Source organism: Ixodes scapularis, unplaced genomic scaffold (genome assembly GCF_016920785.2).
Source record: "Ixodes scapularis isolate PalLabHiFi unplaced genomic scaffold, ASM1692078v2 PGA_scaffold8__174_contigs__length_109621045, whole genome shotgun sequence".
NCBI lineage: Eukaryota > Metazoa > Arthropoda > Arachnida > Ixodida > Ixodidae > Ixodes > Ixodes scapularis.
This window is the reverse complement of record NW_024609883.1, coordinates 5,918,377-5,931,401: the sequence shown is the minus strand read 5'-3', so window position 1 is coordinate 5,931,401 and position 13,025 is coordinate 5,918,377. Positions and strand designations below refer to the sequence as shown.

General features: G+C 48.6%; 1 protein-coding gene across 1 annotated transcript; it reads right to left on the bottom strand.

The window, feature by feature from the left end:
- Positions 1 to 2,728: 2,728 nt before the first annotated feature.
- Positions 2,729 to 4,444, bottom strand: LOC120843249. The gene has a single exon (XM_040214538.1). It carries the CDS (start codon positions 4,442 to 4,444, stop codon positions 2,729 to 2,731), a length of 1,716 nt encoding a protein of 571 aa, XP_040070472.1.
- Positions 4,445 to 13,025: the final 8,581 nt, after the last annotated feature.

The following is a 13,025-nucleotide window of genomic DNA, read 5'->3' as shown; positions in this document are numbered from 1 at the left end:
AGAGAAAGCTGTCCAGGAAACCCTGAATCCTGCTTCTGAGTCCGATTTCTGTAAGCCTCTTCAGAACGACCGATCTCTGGACACATTCGTACAGATTTTCCACGTTTAACAACGTCCCCATCGTGTTCCGCCTCCTGTCATTTTTCTCTTCGAGGTCGCTGGTTAGGTCGAAGAAGGTGTCCTATGCTGTTAGTCTATTCCTGAATCCTGTCATACACGTTGTGAGGACGTGATGGTCCTCCAGATACCAGCTCAGTCTCGCCTGGACCAGTCTTTCAAAGAGCTTGCCTACACATGATGTAAGTGCTACTGGCCGATATGACGTAGTCTTTGTTGGGAGTTTTCCTGCCTTTAGGATCGGTACGATGTTTGCGGTCTTCCAAGTTTCCGGAACCTCCCCCTGTTCCCAGACGCTGTTGAACCAGTTCACCAGTGGTTTCAGTGAGTCCTTTCCTATGTTCATCAGGGCCTGATATGTTATCCCGTCGGGCCCCAAAGCACTCTTTCTACTGCATTTTCTTTGAGCACTTTGCAGCTCCGCCACACTAAAAGCCGCATCCAGGGGTCCCTTGGTCATATTTAGTACTCCCTGTCGTTCGGGAACTCCTGCCGGCGCAAATAGTCTACACAAATCGTCGGCGACTTCTTTCGTTGTCTTTTTTAACGCCAACGCCATTGTGTGGAGAGGGTGTCTCAACCTTGCTTTCCCCGTCATCGAGTTTAATGCCTGCCAGATCTTCGCCAAAGAGATGTGCTCGTTAGAGTTCTGACACATGAAAGACCAATATTGCCTTACGAGCGCCTATGCATGCCTTCTCATCACCGCAGACAACCTGTTAAAGGTGGTCTTATCTTCTGTTTGCCCTGTTCGTCGGTACTTCCGCTGAGCTCTGTTCCTTGCTGCTTCCATTCTTAGCAGCTTCAGGTCTAGCGTCGGGAAGGATTCTGGTAGCGTGTTCCATGTCGTCGCCTCTTCCAAGGCTTGCTTGATCGCCTCCTCTATGTTTTCTTCTGTCAAGCTAAGAGCGTGGCGGAAGTTGTCCCAGTTTGTACATGGCCTCTTGACTTTCTTTGATCTTTGGCAACCCTTGATGGTGATGTTAATCGGAAGGTGGTCGCTTCTTCTGGTGCTGGCGGCCGTTTCCCACCTTAGTGGTAAGGACGGCGTGTGTGCCGTGACATCAATGGCACTGCAGCTGTTTGGGGGCCTTATAAACCTAGGGCCTCCATCGTTAGCTATTGCTAGCTCAATCTCCTCAAAAACTGTCATGAGCGCTTCCCCTCTCCTGTCTGTTTTGGTACCTCCCCATACCGTGCTATGGGAGTTAAAATCTCCGCAGCTGATCAACTCATCTTTATACTCCTCTTCCCAGTCTCGAATTTCATCTGCCGGCATTGGCGTGCCGTTCGCCCGTACATACCCCAGAAGTATGACAAGCGTCTGACCCCCGACCCGTATACTCGCCTCGCCACAAACTTTGCTGAAAGGGTGCACAGTCCGCTCGTTTCTAGCTGCACATGAGGCTAATCTTGGCGTATAAAAAGCGCCGCACTGCCATGTGGGAAGCTTGGGATGGACTGTGTAGTTAGTTTGATGTACCCCGGAAGCGACCGTTTCCCTGGAAGGCCCGCTTCTGTCAACGCCAGTACCGGATATGGATTGCTCCTCAACTGAATGATGACTTCGGCGTGTTTTGCGGACAGTCCCCGACAATTCCATTGCAGCACCGTTGTTCAGGTCCCTCCCGTTGCCAACTCTCTGTTGTTGCCGCTGGCTCTCTACACACCTCTGTTGCGCAGTCATCCTGCTTGCCTATGGCTTTTCTAGCGGCGGTTAAGAAAATGCAAATAGGCGGATCACTTCTTCAGCCTTGTCTATGACGTACACAATCTGTTTGGCCCATTTCTGCAACAGTCGATTTAGAAACTCTCTGACTCCTTTCACTGCCATTAAAATGAGATCCGGTACCGATGGTGCTTGTGAGCTTGGTGCTTCTTGCCGCGACTCCCATCGTCCCTGCGTTGCTTTGCTGTACTCTAAGCCCGGTCCCACTTAGTAAGAGGGACATTTATTCGATTTTTTCCCTTTTAACTTTAAGGGGGGCGACAGACCTCTTAATTTTACATGGGGATGCTCCCTCTTAATTAAGTGAGACACCACCCCTCTTAAAGTAAGCAATGAGGCGTCTCCCTTAAATTCGAGGTCAGTCTCACTTAGTAAGAGGGACATTTTTGAGATAGTTTCCCCCTTAAATTTGGAGGGACGGTGGCCCGCTTAAAATGCAGGGGTATATAGTCTCCTTAACCGCTCATTCACACTGGAAGCGGATCCGCGTTCGCAAAGCGGTTGCGAACGCGGTTGTATAAAGGTCCAGTGCAATTGCACGCGCACTCGATGACATCAAGTTCGCGTCCAATTGTACTGGATCTTTATACAACCGCGTTCGCAACCGCTTTGCGAACGCGGATCCGCTTCCAGTGTGAATGAGCGGTAAGTTGGGGTCGCATTGCTTTTACATCATACAAAATACCCTGCGCATACATGTTCCAAAACGAGTCACCACGACATCCGTGCCTCGTACGCCACGAGGCAACCATTTTTTTTTATTTTTTTTTATTTGCTATTTTGGTTCATCGAGCGACAGAGATGTTAGCTAGGGCTTATTTGCCCCCGCTTGCTACTCTGTTTCTGTTATAGGTGGCGACCTTCTTGAGCGTCCTTCTGCGTCTACAGTGTTTGCAGCAAACCAGTTGATTCTAAGTAATCCATCAGTATTTTAAACGCCCGTGCTTGGTTTCGAGTGTTGGTGCAGGGTCCTAGCACCTTTCGCGTGGTCATTGGTTGGTCATCCAGAAGATTCAGTTCCTTAGTGAGGATCACACGCTCTTTCTCGTATCGTTTGCAGTTAACGAGTACATGTTCGATTGTGTTCTCGGTATGGCAAGTCGCGCAGTTTGGGGAATCTCGCTGCTTGTACTTGCAGCGTTGGCGGCCAGTCCGGGCGACCCCAAGGCGAAGTTTGAAATAAACTGAAAGTTGGTTTCGAGGTGTGCTCCAAGGGATTCTTCTTTGAAGCTTGGGGTCCAAGTTGTACAGGTGATAAGGGTGGCCCTCAGGTTGCTCCCAGATTTTTACCGTTATCTGGTTTGCGACACCAGAGAGAAAGCTCTTCACATCAGCTTTCGCAACGGGAATGGCCTCTGTTCTTTCGTTTTTGTGAGCCCGAGCTGCTGTCATATCGGCTATCTCGTTGCCAGTGACGCCAACATGTCCTGGGACCCATTGATATGTAATGGCATACCCCTTTTTGTGCAGGGCGTCGTTCTTATCGAGTATAGCCTGTTGCAGGCCCGGGTATGCGCACTTTTTGGCTGTGGTTGATAGGGATGCCAACGCCGATTTTGAGTCCGTGCACACCACATAGCTCTTCGGAGAAGTTGCCTCTATGTGGTGTAACGCTTGCAAGATGCCGTGGAGCTCGGATGCCGTGGACGATGTACGGTGGGAGAGTTTGTACCCTTCCGAAATGCTCGCATCCGGCACGTAGATTGCAGAGGACGAGCTCATCGCAGTGCTTGATCCATCTGTGTATATCTGGATGGCGTTCTTGTAGTTCTCTTCAATGTAATATTGAGTGAGGAGCCGCTTCACAAAACCGAAGGCTGTGCCTTTGCCTACGTCCGGTATTGAGAGGTGGACCGTTGGGGTCAGCCAAGGTGCTCGCTGGGGGTGACGATACGGTGCAGCGTTCGCCGGAAAGGCTTTGACGTGGTTTCTTACCACCTCTGCAAAACTCGACGCTGGACGTGAGATGTGCAGGCCCGCCAGATGATGCGCTTCGTGCTGGGTTGAAAAACGACTGTAGTGCCGGAGGGTCTCTTGAACACGGAGCGCCTCTATACGTTGTTCGTGCGCTTCTGCTATAACTCCTGCAGAAGGCGACGCTCGGGGCACTCCCAGCACAACGCGGAGGCTTCTTGCCTGCTGTGCCAAGAGTCCCCGTTGGGTTGTTGAACTGACCCGGTGCAGTAAAGGCAGACTGTAGCGCAGACTTCCTAGTACCATTGATTTGTGTAGCTGCATGAGGGCGGCTGAATTTCCCCATGTCGAGCCAGAAAGGCACCGCATGATGTTCACGTACGAGTTGACCTTGCATCGAAGTCTGTTCATTTCAGGTGCCCAGGTGAGCCGCCTGTCGATAACTATTCCAAGAAAGGTGTGCTTGTTGACGTAGGGGATAATTTGCTCTCCTATGTGTATGGGAAAGCGCTTGCAACTTCGCCTGGTGAAAGCCATAGCGACGCATTTGCTGGGCGACGGGTGTAGGCCTCTGCAGTTCAGGTATCTTTCGATTCTGCTGAGTGCTTTCTGGAGCCTTCCACAGATTACTGCGCGGTTCGGGCCCGAAGACCAGATACACAGATCATCGGCATACATCGACATCTTTACATGCTCTGAAAGTTCCTGCGGCAGGTGGGCCAGGACGTCGTTAAAGAGTGTGGGGCTCAAGACGCCCCCCTGTGGAACGCCGGCAGTTACGGAGAAACAGTCACTTTTTCCTTCTGTCGTGGTTAGGTAAATTGTGCGTCCTTGAAGGTAATCCAAGATCCAGTTGTAGATTCGACCACGTACGCGAAGTTTAATGAGGGACGTGAGTATTGCTGAGTGTTCCACGCTGTCGAAAGCAGCCTTTATGTCCGGAAACACAGCTACCGTAGAGACGACGGCTCCGATGCTGTTCAACATCTGAGACTAAGTCCAGGACGCCGTCAATGGCAGAACGGCGACGACGAAACCCCGAAGTGCACTCGGGGAAGACCCCTGTCTTTTCGAGGTACCAGAGCAGACGGTTTAGGATCATACGCTCCATCAACTTCCCAATGCAGCTGGAGAGCGCAATAGGGCGGTATGACTCAAGCGACAGAGGCGATTTTCCTGCTTTCAGGATGGGAACGAGGCGAGACTTCTTCCATGACTCTGGGAGCTGTCCTGTGTTCCAACTGACGTTGTATTGTTGCAGGAGGGCACCGAGGGCGAGGGGTGCCAGATTTGCTAGTGCCTTGTATGTAACACCATCCGGGCCTGGAGAGGTGTGTTGGGAACACTCCTGTAGAGCACTTTTGAGTTCCCTCATGGTAAAAGCCTCGTCTAGCTCCGGTAGCACGGCGGCTTCTGTGGTTTTCTCGTGTGACAAACCGCTCGCAGGGCGCCGCTGCTGGAGCTGGCAGAACGCATTGGCTGCAGCATGCTCAGTGATTCCTTTTGAAAGTGCCAAGGCTCGGAAGGGAAACTTCTGCCTGGGTGTTTTCTTGAGCCCTCGGGTCACGTTCCATAGTCTCGTTGACGGCTTGTGAGGGTCCATTGAACCGCAGGTACCTCTCCAACGTCGCATAGAGAGTCGAATTAAGTGTCGTCGTACGACCGCCAGGGTTCGTCGTGCTTCCGCCCAGTCCGCGGCTTTACCAGTTCGCCTGGCACGTCGTTCAGCACGACGTCGAACCGCTCGCAACTTCTCATAATCTGCGTCGATCGCAAGGTATTTGGCGGGGAGTTTCACCATTTTCGTGCTGGATGTCAATGATGATGTTATGCGGGCAGTGATGTCTGTATCTCCTGCACCATTTTTATATGCTGACTCTGTTTCGTTTCTGAAACGACTCCAGTCTGTATATGGAATTGTCCGGTTGTGCCTTCTTCCTCCAAAGCCGTCGAGGGAGACGAGTAGAGGCAGGGGATCGCTGCTCCTGGTGTCAAGATCTGTCATCCATCGGACGGGAAGACGGAAGTCCTCAGAAACCGCAGTAATATCAATGGCGCTCCTGAGCTCTCCCCGAAGAAAAGTGTATGTTCCATCATTAAGGACCCCCATGTTCCAATAGCTGAAAATGTCTTCTAGGAGTCTTCCTCTCGCATCAAGTTTATCTCCGCCCCACAGCGGGTTGTGTGCGTTGTCATCGCCACAAAGAAGAAAAGGTCCATCAATTTCCTGCAGCACGGTCTGAATTTCCTCGCCAGAGAAATGCACTCTTGGCGGAATGTAGATCGCGATGATTGTGAAGGATATGTTTTTGTACTGAAGCTTGAGACACACGTAATCGGCTGTAGTGTGAAGGGAGACTTCTTTCCTGGCAACTGAAATGTCTGTGCGCACACACACGGTGATACGACTTTTTTCCCGATCAGGAACGGAATGATGGCACTCGTATCCGGAGATGCTAAGCGTTGAAGATGCATTTGATTCGATAAAGATTGCAATGGGCGTTTCATACTTTCGTACAAAGTCGCGTATATCAGGCAGTTTGTTTCGTAGGCCGCGCACGTTCCACTGGAGCACAGTGCATTCGCGGTATATTTGATGCATAAAAAGTTCTACAGAGTCTAGACGTCGTTCACTAGCGTGCTCTTGAAGTACGATACCTGTGGTGCTCGTTGCGTGTGCTCATTTGTGGAAGTTTGATGCCTAGCAAGCTCCATCGCAGAGTCATTGCTGAACCAGTGTGATTATTTGGAGAATCGCTCGCACCACAGGAGAGTCAAACGGCTTCAGAAGTTCCGTGACCACTGGCATTACAGTTCGTGCAAGGGTTCCCAGTGAGGATATCAGGCTGGGCTGTTCGTTGCCGGTCGCGCTTCGGGAGGTTTTACGGTTGCTGGTTGGCTGTGATTGTGCTTGAGCAGAGGCAGTGCGGAGCGCATGACTGTATGAATTCCGCTGTGCTGTGCGCTGCGATGAATGTTGGGATGTGCCTTGCTCTCTAATGCTATTTGGAGGCTCCACGCGCTGTTCTCTCGATGCACCTTGTTCCCGAGAGACTGATTCAGGGTTTGATGATGTACGCCGTGCAGGGTGCGAACTCCGTGTTTCACTCTGTGATGCGTTGCTCTGCTCGGGGGGGAGGTCCTGCGTCTCATCATAAAGGTCACTGAAACGGTTCTGAAGAACGATCAAGTTGTCGTGTTCGATGTTGCGCTGGCCGCGGCTTCGGACGGCAGCTCGGGCAGTTTTGAAGTCTACTTTGTTAATTGTTTTGTACTTGTTTACGGCTCGTTCTTGTTGCCCGATCACACAGTCTTTCGAGGTTGCCTCATGTGCGCCCTTGCAGTTCACGCACTTGGCCCTTTCGGCTTCGCATCTTTCGCTCGCGTGGGAGCCAGAGCATCTGGTGCACACCTCGGGGCGAGTGCAAACTGCCTTGACGTGTCCAAACTTGCCACACTTCCTGCACTGCGCTGGTCGATCAACGTATAGTTCGACCTTATGTCGTACTCTGCCCAGAAATACGTGTTCCGGTAGGGTCGCAGAAGCGAAAGTGACGCGAACCGTTTCCGTGTCAGGAAAACGACGCATCTGCGTGATTTTCGTCATGTTCGCGCTTAGGTTCCGAAGCAACACTTTCTCCGAGATGCTTGCGTCAACGTCCCGAATAATGCCCACAGCAGTGTTCGGATTCCGAGGCTCGTATGCCCGCACTGCAATGCCGACGAGCTTCCTGATTCGTAGCAAGGACGCTGTGGATTCTTGATTTCGTGTGTCCACCGCGAGTATGTTCAATCTCTTGTTGCAGCGAATTTCACCAACTTCGGTAGGGGCGTGACTATTTAGAGCCTCCGTGAGCTTCAGGCCGTTGAGCTTGTTCAGAAGTATCGTCGGGTCTTGCGGTGCGAAGATGACCGTCAGACCGAGTGAAACGATGGCTTTCTTTCTGCTTTCCTCATCACTGGCGCTCTCAATCTTGCGCTTCCGTTTGCGTCCTGTCTTCACAGAAATGAAGTCCTCGTCATCCTGGTCCTCTGGGCCTGATGTAGTCATGTCAGAGTCAGAAGTGTCGTAGGAAGTTGAGTTGTCATGATTTCCTTTGCTGCCGTCCACGAGCTTGCCACTTGTCCCTGCTTCCGCAGGTTGTTGACCGTTGTCGAGATGACCGGCTGCCGTTGTGTTCGCACTGGTGTCGTTTTCCGCAATCACGATTGGGGGCGTAGCCATGGCGACGGCAGCCCGAAATTGCGACGCCGGTGAGAGCATGAGTATGGGAGGCCGCAGGATACCCTCCGTCCTCCCAGGGGCTGAACGTGGGAGCAGTCGCTGTTCCGTTGGTCGTCTTGTGGTGTCGGCGAGGGATGTCTACTTCCCAGGCTTGTGTTTGCGAGCAGTTGATCTGGGCGCACAACGACGGTCAGGGAGCCACCCGAAAAATTATCAAGAGAGCGGCGGTGCGAAGGCGGGATGCCGTGAAAGGCGATCTCGATCCGAACTAGCGCAAAGCTTGCCGGCGATGTCTTCTTTTTCGTCGTCCTCCTCCCGAGGCAACCAATTCAAGAGGTAGCTTTGTTACATGACATTCGAAGCACGGATGTCGCGGTGACTCATTACGGAACATGTCTGCGCAGGGTATTTTGCATGATGTATAAGCAGTGTGACCCCGGCTTAGGTTATATTTTTTATTTTATAGTAGAATTTCTGCTCCTTCGCGTTTTGACTGTCAGCTGACATGCTGCAGTACAGTGATGCAATTCGCGCACTTTCGCTGATTTTGTTTAGCCCAAGTTATTCTATGCTGCGTAGCCGAATTGAAAATTGATCGGTATATTATGTTCGATAAACGAAATCAATATGAAAAATAAAACAGTAGCAATCTTTAAAAGTAAACACGTGTTTTATTTGGCATAACACAATACAATTGATATAAAAATAGTAATTTTATAACGGTTTTTTAGTAGCTTACACAGATAAAAAAGACGTTAGAACTAAGCCGGAAATTGGCGTTTCTTAGGAGTTATCACACAAACAATTTCGTGCTGCAAAGTGACCCCTCTTGGCTATCATAAGCAGTAACATTGCGGCCGTGCTGAAATTGCCTTTCTTCAGCGGATATCGCCAAAAATAACACTTCACTCTAAAGAAAAGCCCGTGCGTCTACTTTCCCGTACAACACTTGGAAAGCCAATCACATTAACGCACGGAGGCAGTTTAGTGAATGTCAATGCTGAAAAATATGATTATACAAAAAAAATGCAGTCTGAGTTGTGATCCTAAGCAATGCAAGCGTGACTTTTTCTATTGCTTAATGTCAGAACTCGGACTGCGTTTTTGGTCTAATCATATGTTTCGGCAACGTGATTCGCTGAGCTGCCTCCGTGAGTTATGGTGATTGGCTATCCAAGTGTTGTTCGGGAAAGTAGATTCATGGGGTTTTATTAGAGTGTAGTTACATGCTTTATAGCCTTAAAATAAATTACCCGGCGTTTCTTGCAATCAGCAGAAGCTCAGAATTTCTGTTGTTTCTGAACGGCCATAAGCAATTTTCTGAGCTTCTCCGACATAAATTGAGTCGGAAACTCGTCACTTTCAACGAGCAGACACTGGAGGAGCCCAAGGGTTTGTCCATATGCCGCAGGATAGGAGAGTCCCCTTATGTAATACACGCATAGAACATGACTAGTGCCTCCTCCAGAGTCGTGCTAGAGGAGAGTTTCACTGACCGGTTCCCAGAAACGATCTGTTTTTCCGAACCGAAGAAAATCTTGGGTCCTGGAACTCTTTCATCTGGGGTACGCTCGTCCTGCAAGCAGTAATTGTTCAAAACTTGTGTCAGCGTCGAAATTACATTTCTATTTTTGCATCCGCTTTTTCACGTACCGTGGTGATGAGAGAACTTCTGGCCAATCGAGACCGGAGGTGGTCTTCAATGTTCAAAAATGTTGTTGGGTAGACTCCGCAGAAGGCCCTTTGGTTCACCTCCTCCAGTTTTCCCAGCATCGTGACCATTGTGCTTTGGAACCGAAGCTCTGCTTCCACCTTCAGCTGAATGAGAAACCATAGTGTTTTTTTTTAGATACAAAGAGAGGGAATTACAATGAAGGTAATGAAGCGCTTTCACTTGTTTTTAAGCAGGCGGTAGGAAACAAGTGCGAAAATAAAATGCTAACAGTTAAGAGGTTTGAAACCCAATCTGGTAGTGACTCAATAGATCATCTAAAATAGTATAACTATTAAATACTGTAGGTAATAAAGCAAGGATTTATGATTTTACTGAGCTTTATGGCACCAAAAACGTATGTTCGTTTTCACATAATAAAGGTTCTAAATTTAAGTTCTAAAAAAATTAATTAAAGGAGCGATGCAACAATTTTTGTACTTTACGCAAATACCGTTTAAAACGGATCCCTAACGTTAATGACCTATGAAACACGCGTTCGTTTTTCACCCCACGCAATAGAAGTCCCAGAAAAAAATTAAAGAAAATCGAGCAGCGTTCACCCCCTCAACTCGCAGCCAGAACAAGCGGCCACGTGATCTGGAGCCGATTATATGCCGCCAGTGTTGATCATAGCCACGCGCTGGGGTTGGCAGAGCGCAGGACACGCGCTGAGCTCCAGACATTGTTATGGCTCGGCTGTTGTCGTCGTTGTAGCGATTGGACACGGGTCACTACCCGAATGCTTCTCGAACTAGCAATTATCACGAGCCCAAGTCGAGTGCCCACGCGATGCTCGGGCCCAATCTATGAACCGCATTCAAATATCGTCACTTGGGTGTACTGCGATCCCCACGTTACGTCATCAAATTTTGCAAAGGAGAGATTGAAGGAAAATGATCGCTTTTGTCCTTGAAATTACACCGCAACAAAGGAGTTTCTTGGCCAGTGGCGTTGCGTGTGAGTATCCTTGAGTCCCAGGTGTGTCAGTAAGCTCGTGTCAAGTGAAAAACATTCCAATTAAATATCGTTGCACAGCTCCTTTAAGCCCAGGTCAAGATCAAACCTCGTAAAATTGTTTTTCGTGCGAGTACAAACTCGCACAAAAAACAATTTTATGAGGTTTGATCTTGACCAGGGCTTAGTGTAATTTTGTAAAACTTTAATTAAAAAAATATATTATATAAAACAAACATACGTTGTTTTTGCCATAACGTTCGAAGTTTGCAGAGAACGAGGTTTGCTCAAAATTGTAGTCAACCAAACTTAAAGTATCCTACAGCGGACAACAAGGTAGTGAAAAGCCGACCATGCTTCTTTAGAGCCCTTGAAAGTGTTCAAATATTCCCTCGGTCAAACTGGGGCTGGCATTCGAAACATAGGTTCTGGCATTTAAACCACTTGGGGACCACAGAGAAGAAGTCCGAATGAAGGTATGTCGCTCTGTTGTGCGTGGATGTAGATTGTCAGTGAACTCTCAACCTTGCACGCGCGACTTTATCCCTGAAGAGGAGCGCCTGTATGCACTATATAGCGTTGCCTAACTAAAGTGTCCTTCAAACTTACCACTTCCTCTTGACAAAAGTAGTTCGGCAAGGCATCAAGTGCAACGGAATTTCTTCTTTCGATTGTCGCCTTCAACAACACCACCACTCTTGTTATATCGATGGCCCCAAGGTTTTCGCCGAAGGAATTCAGGACCTGTATCAAAATTGTGGTTTACAAACACGAAACACGCGAGAAAATAAACGTACATCAAGCTCAGCAGATGCCTCCTCAGTGGAGATGGTTGCAGTTGCTGGCACTGCTCTTAACATGTTGCTGTCATTTTTCTTTTTTGTCGCTCTCCTTTGTCTCCTTTTTTTGCGAGTCATGCTCAGCCGGTGTGTGAACACTGCCTGAAAAATAAAATAGGTGCGTCACTAGCCTGATATTGCTAAAATTGTAGGTAAACACAAACTGCTGTAGGGAGGAGTTCAACTCTTAGAGCAAATTCGCTAGGCTTACCCAAATGTTCTTCCCCCGCGTCATACTTTGTTTTGTTCCCGGCTTGGAGGTTTCCCACAGGATGTCGGGGAACCTCTCTGACAATGCCTTCCCAAGGTCACAGTACTTCCACCTCAGCACTGTGGAATGCTCATCCACGATCAGCTCTTGACTACTGCGATACCGGTTGCAGGAGGTAAATATAGCTTCAAACCTATTTATTGAACATGGTACCAACTTGCACCAGCTACGTTATGGGAAATCAAGACCCGTGCGCTAATGCAATTTTTAATTTATATATTCTTTCAACGTTTAGTCTATTTTGGGTGAACGAGCATTCTATTTTGACACAGTTTAAACTTACAAAAGAACAAGTTCTGTAAAAATACACCATTTGTTTACCGTATGAGACACGAATGAAAGTAAAACAATAGGCAGCGTCGACCATTTCATATTGCCCATACACAAATGCTTACTCGAGAACTTCAATGATCTCATCCCGAAGCTACTCACTCAGCCTCTTATGTTCCTTTGCCGTCAGACACTCTCCCGTGAGGAGAGGCATTACAACACGTGAGAACTCTGGTAGGTCCGTCCAGGGTTTCAAAGCTGCGCCAGATGGCTGAAAGCAAAAACCAGACAAGGATAGAAGGGAGGTGAGGAAAGAACCATTATTTATTTTTCTCTTGGCAAAGCATGGTAATGTTAAGCAAAACGCACAGATACGCCTCACAGAACCACTTCAGAGGGCAGAAGTCAAGACAACGGGCAATGCAACATAAACCATGGTCAGAAGTATTGTAAGCATAAAATGGCCACGGAAAGCGAAAACTTGCAGATGGGAAAACCTTTCGGTGGCACGTTTCACGAACAACAAAAGCATTTAACTTTTCTGAAAATTGCAAGGTACAAAGCAGTCTACAACAAAAGAAAACATTTCCGCCCCACTGGACAATCTGCAGAACCTTGACAAACACGGGTGATTTCCCACACTCCCCAGTAATTAGGATATCAAACACTCTGATTTTAGTGTTGTTCACCACAGCAAGATTAACAGCATGGGCAATCTCTCCAACACATTCCTCTTCCGAGCCAGCATCAACATACGCTTCAGTAAGTGTTACCTGGCACCCAAGTTCTTCTCCGGCCAAATCATCACTTTAAAGATTTGCAGTTCCATCTCCATTCCAAAGCCCATATGATTGATTAAGCTGGAACATTTCACTTCCAGATAATGGGATGTTTCGGAAGTTGAAGAACTTTTTGGACTTCGGTAGTGCGTTTTTTCCTTCATACCGCATTGTCCAATGATGCCTAGCTGGACCAAACTGGCGAATTTGTTC

Excerpts from the sequence above, each read along its gene's own strand:
- LOC120843249 (XM_040214538.1), bottom strand. The coding sequence starts at position 4,444 with ATGTCGATGTATGCCGATGATCTGTGTATCTGGTCTTCGGGCCCGAAC.